This window comes from Mus pahari, chromosome 3 (assembly GCF_900095145.1).
Source record: "Mus pahari chromosome 3, PAHARI_EIJ_v1.1, whole genome shotgun sequence".
NCBI classification, from domain to species: Eukaryota; Metazoa; Chordata; class Mammalia; order Rodentia; family Muridae; genus Mus; species Mus pahari.
In genome coordinates this window covers 19,890,887-19,903,055 of record NC_034592.1, presented here as the reverse complement: position 1 = coordinate 19,903,055, position 12,169 = coordinate 19,890,887, and the positions used below count along the sequence as shown (strand labels likewise).

Below are 12,169 nucleotides of genomic sequence, written 5' to 3'. Positions count from 1 at the left end.
TCTAGCAGCTTAGAGATCCAGGTTTACCTGGCTGGTTTGAATTTTCCACGATCCTCCTATTTCTGCATCCTAAGTGCTGGGGTTACTTTGACTGTCCTAGAACTGGACATGTAAGAAGGAGGCCAGCTGGCCTGCCTTTCTTTCCTTTCACATCAGTTCTTACATTATGACCCAAGCTGGCCTCTACTGACCTGTAAGATCCTCCTGCCTTACCATAGAGGTATAAGCTACCAGACCAGCAATTAATCTCTCTCTCTCATCGAGGGTAACTTTGAACTCCTGGTCCTCCTGTCTCTACATCCCTGTGCAGGCCCGAGCGCCTGCAGTTTTCTCCTGCAGCATTCCGTAAGGGATTTAGGTTTACTGAGCTCTGGGTATGTTTGGGGGTCCTGGAATGAGGTCCCCTCAGATACTAATGGACTGTGTGATCTGATACTGTAGAATTTTCTGGTTTGATCAGCTAGGTCTTCATAAACTGGAGCCCACTTGAATTATTGAGCTGTAATGAACACATTAAGATAATGGGGGGTTTTCAGGCCTTTTCTCCAGCTTTCCCCTCTCCTGTGCATCCGCCGTTCGCTCCTATGCCGGCCTTAAGAGATCCATGCTCAGCATGGCTGTGAGTGGGGGTCTGTGCAAGGGCATATGCCCGTCCATGCATGTGTGCACATGTGCACGTGTGCTCGTGCGTGTCTGTGTGTGTATGCACATGCACACAGCATTGGAGGGGAGCTGTCACAGAGTGGTGCGGGGTTCCAGAGCCTTCTGCTTTCCTGAAGTCACCATGGGGGACAGAGGCATAGGTGTAGAGAATTCATCCAAACCTGGTCAGGCAGGAGGCTGTGCCTGCTGATGCCTGCCCTCTTCCTCTGAACCTCCCTTTGTTTCAATACACTCACTTCTTATAACTGAAATACATTTATTTATTTTAAAGGACAGCTTAAATAGGCAATGCAGAAGGAAAGGTGGCCCCACTGGTAGTAAACAGAAAGGAGTGAACACCGTCACCCCCAGGGGCAGGTGTCCCCAGACAGCCATGGCTGCTGGCTTAAGGGCTATCTGGGCTCACAGGGGAAGTCACTAGGGATGGAGACGCCCAGGGCCCAAGGACAAGTGAGTACCAACAGAGGCTTCCTGTGTAATGAGGCCAAAGAATAAAGAGCAGAAGAGAGATGCTGGCTCTTCTGGGCGTCCCTGGGTGTCCTCTCCTGGTCCCAGGCCTGGTCCTTGATCCCACATCCTTGTCTATGGTAGCTCACACTCCTTAATCTGCACGTTCTTGTCTTAACGCCGAGGATAAGGGTCGGGACATAGCATGACAGAACAAGCTTTAAAACCAGCCAAAGGATGGCAAGGCCTGGCAGGGCCATCCCAGGGGAACCTTCCTCAGGAAGACCACCCCTGACCTCAGCTTCCCACCTAGCTGTATGCCCATTGCACAGCTCCTTGACACCCAGTGGCCACAACATGGCCCCAGCTGGTGAGCCCATGGCAGACCCCAATCAGGCACAGAAAACCTGCCCAGCCCAGGATGCAGCTCACTCTGTGTGTAGTGTGCTGGCCTCCTATACAGGGCCATGGGCCCAAAACCAGGGGTGGTGGAGGTCCACACACACACACACACACCTGTAATCTCAGCACACAGGAAGACAAGTGGAGGCAGGAGGATCAAGGTTGTCCTTAGTTAAATAACAGCTTTGAGGCCAGCTTAAGTCACACGAGATGCTGTCTTTGAAAAAGAAAGAAAGAAAGAAAGAAAGAAAGAAAGAAAGAAAGAAAGAAAGAAAGAAAGAAAGAAAGAAAAAAGAAAACTCACTCCAGAGAGATAATGGCTTGCTTAGTGCCAAAGCCGCACAACAAGGCTATGAGAAACAGGATAAATGCCAGACCCCCAAAGCAGCCTGCCAACCCAGGGACCCCTAGGCTTGACACGGCCTAAGGAAGAGCCTAGGATCCCAGCAGAGCCAGAGGGAGACAAGATAGCTGGGTTGAGGCACAGGGAAGAATGGGCCGGCGGCGCTGGGGCCTCCGGCTGTGGCAGCATGAGTCACCTCGACTGGAAGCGAAGCAAAGGAAAGGAACAATCCTAACGCTCCTTGGCAATTTCTTTAGTGTCCATGGGACAGGATAACATGGCTTCCTGTGTCTGTGCACAGCCCGGCAGGGTGGAGGTGCTGGGCTTGAGCCAGGCTGCCTGGGGTCAGGGGGCAAGGGTGGGGCGGGCTGGGAGCTGGCCAAGGGCTCCAGTTACTTCAGGGAGTCGAGATAGGTGCAGACCTCAGAGAAGACAGTGTCCACCGTGCCTTCGGCATTGACCTGTGGAGAGACGGACGATGAGGGCAGAGATGCACGCCATGGCAGGATCCACAAAGCCCCACTCAGCGAATTGAGGCGGAGGGAGAGGGATGGCCTAAGATCCCACCATGAGCTGCAGCTAGAAAAAAAAGAGGCCCTCCCCACCTTGCGCACAATGCCACGCTTGTCATAGAAGGAGATGACAGGCTCTGTGGCGTTGTAATAAGTCTCCAGCCGCTTCTTGATGGTCTCCTCGTTGTCATCCACGCGGCCACTGGTCTCCCCTCGCTTCAGGAGCCGCTTGGTCATGGTCTCGGCACCCGCGTCCACATACAGCAGCAGTGTGGGCTGTCCAATCTGTGTAGGGTGAACATCGGATCATTGGGACTCCACCCCTGCCTCCATCTCTCAAGCCCTACATGAGACCCACCCAGAATACGCCTTCCTAAAGTAACTCCTCTGTCACTTGGGTCAAACCTCTTCCACGGGCTCCTAGAACCTTCAAGAGAAAGCCCAAAATCCTTACCAGATCTAGAGCATCTATGTGTCATGCCCTTGGCTCCCCCCAACCCCAGCTGCTCTCCTGATCCCCACCCCCACCCCTCCTTCCTTCCTTCCGCCATATTGACCTATGCTTGTATCTGTCTGCATCCCACGCCAGGCCAGCACAGGTCTCCTGTTACCCTTTCCCACAACTGAGACTGTGGGAGCCTCAGCTAGACCCCACTCTTTCCAGATGGTCTTAGATGTGACCTCCACTATTCCTGGTCCCCTAGTCTCCCCTTGACAACCTCTAGGTATTTACTTAGCGACCTCCCCTTCCCTCCGCCAGGATGGGAGCTGAGGGCTGAGTAAGACTTGTCTGAAAGGAATCAGAGGGACAAGGTGAGGACTGTGCAGACATCTAAATGACTGTCACTGTCATAAGCCACTCATCACAAAGATGGCTTGGAGAGGTATAAAGGACTAGGGCCTGGGCGTTCCAGACCTCAGTTTGGCCACCAGGGCCCCTGCACAATAGCCCTACCCAGGTTGGGCCTTGCATTGAAGCAGGCAATGGCTTCCTTTCCCTTTTCTGGCTGCACAACCCTTCAGAGCAGGAGTCACCAATAGATCCCTAAGCCTGATCTAGGCTGGGCTAGTGAGGGCAGGCAGGGGAACTCTGGGTCTTCCTAGCCTTGGGCCCTCGGTCCTTTAGTCCCCAGCCGAGTCAGCCCTAGCCTCTACGCAGCTAACATCACATCAGCTTGTCACTCACAGCTCCTCTCCTGCCTCTGTCCGACCGTGTAACCTAGGGCAGGCGACTGGGCCCTCTGAGTCTAGCGTCTGTCTCCTGGGTGGTTGCAGATTCAGTGTGACAGCATCTGCTGACCGTAGACGGTTTACCAATTTAGAGCGGCAAAGGCCAGACCAAGACTGCTGCCACCAGTCCATCGGCCATCAGCTGCTAAGGTCCTCTGAGTCCCCAGAGCCAAACACAGCCGACTCTGGAACCATACTTTGTGTGGAGGTAGTGAGGCTTTGTCTCTGAGCAATGCATCCCTGGCTGGAGCCTCAGTTGCTCAGTATGGAAATGGGCATTTAGTCTGAGGAGTGGGCCCTGGATACTGCCCAACCCAAGGAAGCTCTGGGGATTTGAGTCAGTAGGACAAGTCACTTCCAGGCCAGCCTCTTCTCCCTCTGTCAGTGCAGTTCTGGCTCCCCCTAGTGTCAAGATCTGAGAACTTCAGCTACTTGGACTCAGAGGCTGCCTCCAAGCCCTGAGGGGGGGGGGGGAGACTCCCTAATAGCACAGGACCCGGGGGCACTTTGGTTTACTAGATGTGGTCCTGAGGGATGCAAGTGAGTTCATGCAGCTGGGGAGATGGGGGGGGGGAGGAACCAAGATGTGCCTCAGGGTTGCGCCGAAAGGAAGCTAGACCAACTCCCATTTTACAGATTGGCATGCTGAGGCTCAGAGCAAGACAAACATTTCCTTGAGGTCTTTCATTCACTTAGAGGTTGTGACATGCCATCTCTCCTATTCCGACTGAGCTGCACAGAGGTGGGCAGGAGTGAGGCTGGAGGTAATCTGCTCCAGCCCACCAGGGTGGCAGTCCGCCCTTCACCCTACAACAACCAGTACCCCTTTCTCCTCAGCACCTACAGTGCCACCGTGCCCTGTGTGGCCTTCTATGGTGTATATGAGTGCGCTTATGTATGTGCCAGCATGTGGGTCCACAGGCATGCACCCCTGCAGTGTGAGCTTCATCCAGGTGCACACACATGTGCACGTGTGTATGTGTGCATCCTACATTGCTTATTGTGTAGGTGTGGATCATAGGTGCAAATGTCTGCCTGTGCACGTGTGGGGTAACACAAGTCCCACAGGATAAAGTCTCTCAAATCCCCCCGCCTTTCTTTGAGGTGGTTATGGTAGGTCCCCTGCGGCCTTCCCACCTGTACACTGTAGATTCCGACTCCATCGCCCCTCCCTCTTGGCCGATGGCCAAGTCAAGAGTCTTACCTTCTGTTCAAACTCTTCTCCCTGTTTCACCTCCCTCGGGTAGCCATCGATCAGGAAGCCGTTGGAAGAGTCCACTTTGGCTAACATAGCATCTCGGAGCATGTCCAGCACCGTGTCCTGTTATCCAGCATAGGGGACCCTTGAGCCTTCTCTCTCCGGGGGCCCCTCGGGAGCATGGCCTGTGCTGGCCCGCCCAAGTTTGCTCTTTTTCCTGGAGTGTGTGAGTCCCAGCAGCCCCTCTCCCCAGGCTTGGGCTTCAGTGAACCCCTTCCCGGCCCGGAAATGTCCTGGGCCTGGGCACAAAGCTTCTACAGGCCTCCACTGTCCCTATCCTCACCGAGGGAGGGGACAGACTGAGATACAATGGGCTTGTGACTCTAAGCATGGCATAAAATGAAGGGGTAAAGTACGGTAAAGAAGGGGCTCAGAGGTGGCATTTGCCATCAAGCCTTATAACCAGAGTTCCACTGCCAGTATACACACAGTGGAAGGAGAGAACCAATCCCTTCATGTTGTCCTCCGATAGCCATGTTGATCCCACAGAATGTGCATGTCCATCCCAACAGACGAATAAGTAAAGTAACTGAAGGGGCCACCCCAGTATAAAGAAAGCTAGGGGGTCTGAGCTCAAGGCTGGGGAGTCAGGAAGATCTGAGTGCCGACGGGGAAGATCATTCCAGCCATAAAGGAGTGTGGTTGAGACAGACTGTCCAGGACACTAGGGGGTGGAGAATGGGAGGCAGGGCTTCGTCCTACAGGGTCTTAGTAATCTCTGGAAACAACTTTTGGCCAAGGGCGGTGGGGGACCACAGCAGGTTTCAGAGCGAGAGAAAGCCATCCATAGTCACCCTTGGCAGGGTGTCACAGGCTTTCCCCAACAGGCCCAGTCACTCACCAGTGGCACTAGCTCTCCCTTCTCCATGATAGCCGACAGCTTCTTGCCCCTCTCCGATCCAGAGCTGACTTCTGCCCGAAGCAGGTCCCCAGTAGAGAGGTGGGTGTAGCCATATTTCTGTACAATCTTCTCGCACTGGGTGCCCTTTCCCGAGCCAGGCCCGCCTGCAAGCACCCATGCATTCAGAAACCTCTCCCCCCCCAAAACAACACAGCCCCAGGCGGACACCACCACGGCCCTCAATGAGAGAAGAAGCCTCACAAGCCTTTAATCCCTGCGCTTGGGAGGCAGAGTTCTGTCAGTCTGAGGCCAGCCTGGTCTACACAGTGAGTTTCAGGACAGCCAGGACTATGTAGAAAAACCCTGTCTCAAAAAACAAAAACAAGGGCTGGAGAGATGGCTCAGTGGGTAAGAGCACTGACTGCTCTTCTGAAGGTCCTGAGTTCAAACCCCAGCAACCACATGGTGGCTCACAACCATCTGTAACGAGACCTGATGCCCTCTTCTGGTGNGTCTGAAGACAGCTACATATAAATAAATAAATCTTAAAAAAATGTTTAAAAACAAAAACAACAACAACAACAAAAAACCCCACCACCAACAACAAAACAAAGCAAAACCAACCCCCCAAAATCCTGCAGTGCCTGCTCAGACCTCGGACCCTCCCTGCTCACCCTCCAGGCGGCCTGCCTGCCTACAACTTACCCACCACAAAGATGATCTTGGCCTTTTTCAGCTTCTCTGCGGAGAGAACGGGGAGCAGGAATCAGTCACTGGCTAGACAGGCAGGTAGAGCCCACGTGTGACCCCGGCTGGGTGAGCTGGGACAGACAGTGGGTGTTCTGGACAGGCCCAGACAGAGCCCAGAGGCTAAGAACTCAGCCAAGGATTCAGAGGCTAAGGGACAGAGAAGGCAACCCCGGGGCACCTCCGGTCGGGGAGGGCGAGACTAAACCCCAGGTGTTGGTCACCTCCAGTCTCTCTGCCTCCTTCTTCTTGGGGTTCACTAGACACACAGCAGCCCATGATCCTGTCCTGTTCCCGCAGTCACCTCCCCTCTCTCTGGTTTTGGCCCTGCCATGGCTGCTCTGGCCCAGCAGTATGAATGTGGCGCTGGCAACCACAACGCGTTGCCATAGAGACGGTTGCCCGGGAGGAGGGCTGCTGTGGGCAAATGGAACTCTTACTCAGACGGGGAGTTAAGCAAACGTCCCAAACTGCCTCCTTTAGGACCCACAGCCCTGGTGGCCTGCTGTGGAGAAGCTATGTGGCAGTGCAGGCCTAACTAGGGGGGAGTGAGGCTCTGTGCCCCATACCTGAGGCTATGAAAAAGGGAGAGGGAAACTGAGGCCTAGGGAGGGAGGGAGGAAAGGAGGGGTTTAGCCAAGGGAACATCTGAGCCCAAACTAGAACCCTGGGCTTTCTCCTGAGCTCCCTTCCATTAGGGTGCTGGGCGGGACCTCACAGGATGCAGCCTTTCCAGGAGGAAGTGGGCTTGAAGGCTGCTAAGCCCGGGAAGTGCCTAAGGCTGATTGTGGCCACTAAGGGGTAGATCCTTGGCCACCAAGTTGAGGGTAGCAGTGTCCGTCAGGCTCTTTAAAGAGCCACCCAGGCAGAGGCCCAGTGCCAGGGCATGGAGCTGCCAGAAGCCAGGGCCCACCCATTCCAGGCACTCTGCCCACATAGAAACCAGGAAGACAAGACTTTAGGGTCCACCCCACTAGCTGACAGGGACACTGAGTCCCAGCAAGGGCCAGACATGAGCCTGCCCACTGCTCCAATCAACCCTCCACCCCCACCCCATCCCACAGTGCTTGGCAGTTAGCTGGAATTGCTGTCCAGCATGGCCCCTCCCCAGTACCCTCCTTCCCCAGAAAAGGCTATAAATACCAGTGTAGAGGCCTCAGGCAAGCCTTGTTGCTTCTAACTAACAGGCAGGAGGAGGAAGCCTGTGGCCTCCCTCCAACCCTCTCAATCTCTGTGAGCCCATCCCTTAACACCCAGGACTCTGAGGCCAGGAGGGGACCACATACCTTCCATCCTGCTGAGATCTAGGAGCTAGGCCAGCACTCTGCAAGACAAGACCCAGGCAGAGGTGAGGGGTTCTCCTCCCACTGACTCAGCTTCACCAAGCCCCACCCACAGCAATAAGTGTCAGGCTCTGGCTTGCAATTTCCAAGCTGAGAGAGGCCAAGAGCTGAGAGAGACCCAGGAGGCAGAATGACCTTGGAAAAGTCACCTTCCTGCTGGTTTCTACTGCCTCTGTCACCCCTCCAGTGTGTGCTTTGGTCGGCTTGCAGGCACCGGGGTAGAGGTCAAAGAGGGCGTGAACAACTCTATGGAATCTCTCAGGAGAGTCCCTAGTGTGTGAGGGGAGTGCCTGCCATGACAACACTCCCCAGGGGACAGGATGCTGGCAGGCTGGCGGCTCCTTCTTGCCTGGGGACAGGACTGGTGGCAGACACTCCTGGAGCTCAATCCTGTAAAGTTTGCTTTGTTCTGTTTGAGACAGGGCTCCTTCTCTGTAGCCCAGGCTGGTATCAAATTAACGGCCATCCTACTGCCGCAGCCTCCCCACCTGAGCCTGCAGGTGTGCCTTACCTCCCCTGGCCCTGCGTGGTTTCTCTTGGTTGTTTTGAATTTTACATGACGGTGTGCCTGCGTGCATGTAGGTGTACCACCTGACTGACAAAGAGGCCAGAAAGGGGTGTGGAGTCCCGCGGAACTGGAGTTAACAGGTGGTTGTGAGTCGCCTTGTGAACAGAACACAGGTCCTTGGGGAGAAGCGGCCAATGCTCAGAGCTGCCTCTCTAGCCCTGTAGCCCCTTTCCCTTTTGTATGTGGTCCCTGACTCCTGCCTGAAGCAGGCCCAAGTCCACCTCACGCGTGGCCCTACCACTCACCCCTCACCCCTCACCCCCCGCCGGGGGAATTTACTTCACTCACAGCCCCCAGCTTGCCCATTCTTTCTTCACAGCCACCCACCCTCCAGCCTCTTCAAAACTATGTCCTTAGCCCCTACCTATCCCGCCATCCCAAGACCACCCATGCCGCTCTGGTTTGTGTTGGGACACGCTTCTGTCATCTCACCCTGGGTTCAGGCCCGAGGGACCTCCCTACCCGCACTGTGCAGTCAGTCCTATATCAGCATGCATGGTCCCCACAACCCACCCCACCTCTGCCCTGCACATGCACACACACACACACACACACACACACACACACGCACGTATAAGTGGGCAGACAGGGCAATAGTATTTCCCTTGGCAAGCAACAATCGTGTGATCCTTCTGCTCACAGGCAGGCTTCTATGTGTGGTCCTCTTGGCTCCCAAAACCAAACCTGAACCCCTCAAACTACCTGACAGGGTCTGGGCAATCTGTTCCCTCCTTTAATGCCCCCCTCCCACCAGGCCTTTGCAGCATCACACACCAAATGCTTGGGGGATGTCTTTCTCCAATGCTACTGGAGGCCCCAGCTCAAGTGTCACCTCCTTCAGGATGCCTTCCTAGATTGCACCTCCCAGTCCCACATTGACAGGTGCTGTCTCTGAACTTCAAGTTGCAGGGTGCCCAGCTTAGGGTGTCAGGACATTCATTAGCACCATGGATCTTGTTCCTGTCCCTGATTGGGCCTGGCAGGGGATGGCACTGGCCTGGGACCCTCATTCCACCCTGCCTGCCATCTGGGGAGGGAATTGGGCTTGGGGGAGGGACACAGACTAGCCCCAGACTCTGGCTGGGGTCAAGCTCAGGCCTGGCACCCCCCCCCCCCAAGAACCTCAAGCATCTTTGCACAGACCCGTGGCTGAGCTGTAGCCTCTAGGCCTACAGAGTGTGCAGGAGGCGGCATGGGGCTGCCGAGCCCTTCAGTAGCTGCCCAGGGAAGGAGGAGTGTCCCGGCCCTGGACAGCCACCAGAATATCCTAGGAGATCACTCCCCTCTACGTGCCCCACCCCTCCTGGTAACCTAAGTCCCTGAGTCCCACAGACACCTGCCACTTCTTTGGTCTAAAATAACTTGGGTCGTGAGGAGGCCTCCGGAAGGCCAGGGGTCCCAGACAGAGTAAGGTTACAGGGCTAAGCAGCCAGGCCTTATAAGGTTCCCTGGGTCAGGGCCCCGGGTGCTCCTAATATGACTTCTAGGTGGTTCAAGGAGCAGAGGCCCCAGGGGACACACTTCCCCAATTTCTACTTGTCCAGGGTGCTTGCTCAGCCAAAGCCCTCACAGAGGGTAGCCATCAGACAGGGTTCAAGTCACAACCCCATCACTCAGCTGTGTGACCTTGGGCAGCTAATGTCCCCTCTCTGGCCAGCCTTGCTGCTGTTGAAGCATCCTGGGTAAGCTGAGTGGACCCGTGAGTCAGGCAAGAGGCTTCCTGGAGCCCCTGATTCGGCAGGAGGTGCTGGCAGGGCTCCAACATCCAGGAGGCCCAGGTCCTCAACACTTGAAGTGACATTACAGCTCTTGTGAACACACAGGCTGCCCCCTATCCAGGTCCTCTGGGACAAGGAGATAGGCCTCTGTCCTTCCCCTGTCCCTTAGGGCCTCAACATGGAATTGCCAAGGGCATGGGTGGACCTGGAGCCCCAGGAATACCAGCTGGGACAAAGGGGGTCTGGGAAGCAGAGAGGACGGGGACACACACACTCGAGCACGCATGCATACACACTGCCACAGGGCACATGCACCCAGAGCTGATAGGACACACATGCAAACGCACTCAGCGCATTACCATGGATACAAACATTCAAGATACACAGAGCCCGAGGCCAGCAGAACTCCCACCTTCCCACAGGTGATGTCTCCCCACTCCTCCTGGAGGCTTCCACTCGGGCAGACAATGGAGCAGTCACACACTGACCTGGGGGAGGGTGTGGCGGGTGCTGGGGCCAGTGTGCGCCCTGCCTGTCCTCTCGGCCGCCTGCAAAGGCGACTATTTATAAGGCTGTCAGCGCGCACGCATGGCATGCCGGGAGCCAGCACTCTGGCGAGATGGCAGAGAGAAGGGAGGAGGGAGGGAGACGGGGGAAGGAGGAGGAGAGAGAAGGAAGCAGGGGCTTTCATGGAAAGCTTAGCTAGGAGTGAGCGTCCCTGCCAGGCGATCCCAGGGACTAAACCCGCACAGAATGTGTCTGCCACCATACTATGCCCACACGGCTCCTCACAGACAAGGCTTCTTTAGCTGGGGAAGCTGATGCTCAGACAAGTTGTGTGTGTTTAGGCGGCAAGGAGTCCAGACCAGGGAAGTAAGGGGGAGGGGGACCAGGGTGTAAACCTGGCTGTTCCAGGGTCACCGTCCCCCTACCCTGAGACATCTCCGTTGTTGGAAACGACTCTGAGCTCCTCCTGGATCCTGACTATCTGGTGGTTAGGTAGATGATAAGCCAGCCTTGAACTCAGGAAGATGCTGGGCAGTGCCCCATGGTTGGACGTGGAGAGAGGAAAACTCAGAAAGCTTTGTGTATCCAGATCGTGGGTTGCTAAGTATGAGGATTCTCGTTTGTGGAGTACCCGTGTAGAGCACGATGCCAGCTGCAGACTCCAGCTGTCCCCGGGGAACCCCTAAGCACAGAGTAGGTCCCAGAGGCCACCTGAGACTCCCCATGTGGAAAGCCATGTGCCTAATTAGGGAGCTCTCTACAGGAGAAGTGGTACGGGGTGCAGGGGTGCTCAAAGCATAACAGGACAGAAGGACTGGCAAGGTTCAGAATGCGTGTATCTGACCATCAGACCACACAAGGCCTCCAAGGCATGGCTCCAAACAGCAAAGCAGGGTGCAGACTTTTGCAAATGCTGCTCGGGAGCCACAGACAACCTGAGCACCCGTAGCAGCCTGCATACCAAGGTCCTGCCACTGTGGGATGCACTGGGCATCTGTCCTGTGCCGCTCCCAATACTTAGGCTGCTGTGTGCATTGTCACAGCTTTTGGGGAAAGCAGATTAATATTATCTGAACTTACCAGCTCCTACATCAGAAACCCATTCAGGAACAGAGTTTACACAGGAAGATTCTTAATCCCAGTGGCAGGGACTGATTGGGGCCATAGCATAGAAGGGTGCAGAGGAGCTGCTACTCACACTCAGAGAAGCTCTGGGTGCGAAGAAAAACCTCACTTGCTGGGGTAGCAGGCACCCACCCGTGAGAGACATGATACACATCTGCCCGGGTCCAATCTCACCTGAATAAAATTATCCTGAATGCAGGTGAAGGAACTTGGTGAGAGTGGTGTCCAGTGTAGGAAGCCCTGGGCTCGTGCCATGTGTACTGGATAAGGCAGCTCGAGCCTATATGATCCTGGTACTAGAGGGATACAGACAGGGGGACCAGAAGTTCAAGGTCTGGAGTTGGAGAGATGGGTCAGTGGTTGAAAAAAGAAAAGAGGGGCTGGTGAGATGGCTCAGCGGGTAAGAGCACCCGACTGCTCTTCCAAAGGTGCAGAGTTCAAATCCCAGCAACCACATGGTGGCTC

The 12,169-nt window shown here is 55.4% G+C and overlaps 1 protein-coding gene across 2 annotated transcripts; it reads right to left on the bottom strand.

The window, feature by feature from the left end:
* Positions 1–902: 902 nt before the first annotated feature.
* On the bottom strand, positions 903–10,662 carry Ak1 (adenylate kinase 1). 2 transcript variants are annotated; one of them, XM_021194025.1, is made up of 7 exons: positions 10,561–10,662; positions 7,730–7,767; positions 6,402–6,437; positions 5,697–5,860; positions 4,802–4,918; positions 2,461–2,652; positions 903–2,316 (listed from the first exon to the last, which is right to left on the bottom strand). In XM_021194025.1, exons 2-7 carry the CDS (start codon positions 7,734–7,736, stop codon positions 2,248–2,250), a joined length of 585 nt encoding a protein of 194 aa, XP_021049684.1. In that variant the 5' UTR covers positions 7,737–7,767; positions 10,561–10,662; the 3' UTR covers positions 903–2,247. The 2 variants fall into 2 exon arrangements, with proteins under 2 accessions (XP_021049684.1, XP_029392880.1); XM_029537020.1 differs by having other exon boundaries at positions 10,485–10,631.
* Between the last annotated feature and the right edge of the window lie 1,507 nt (positions 10,663–12,169).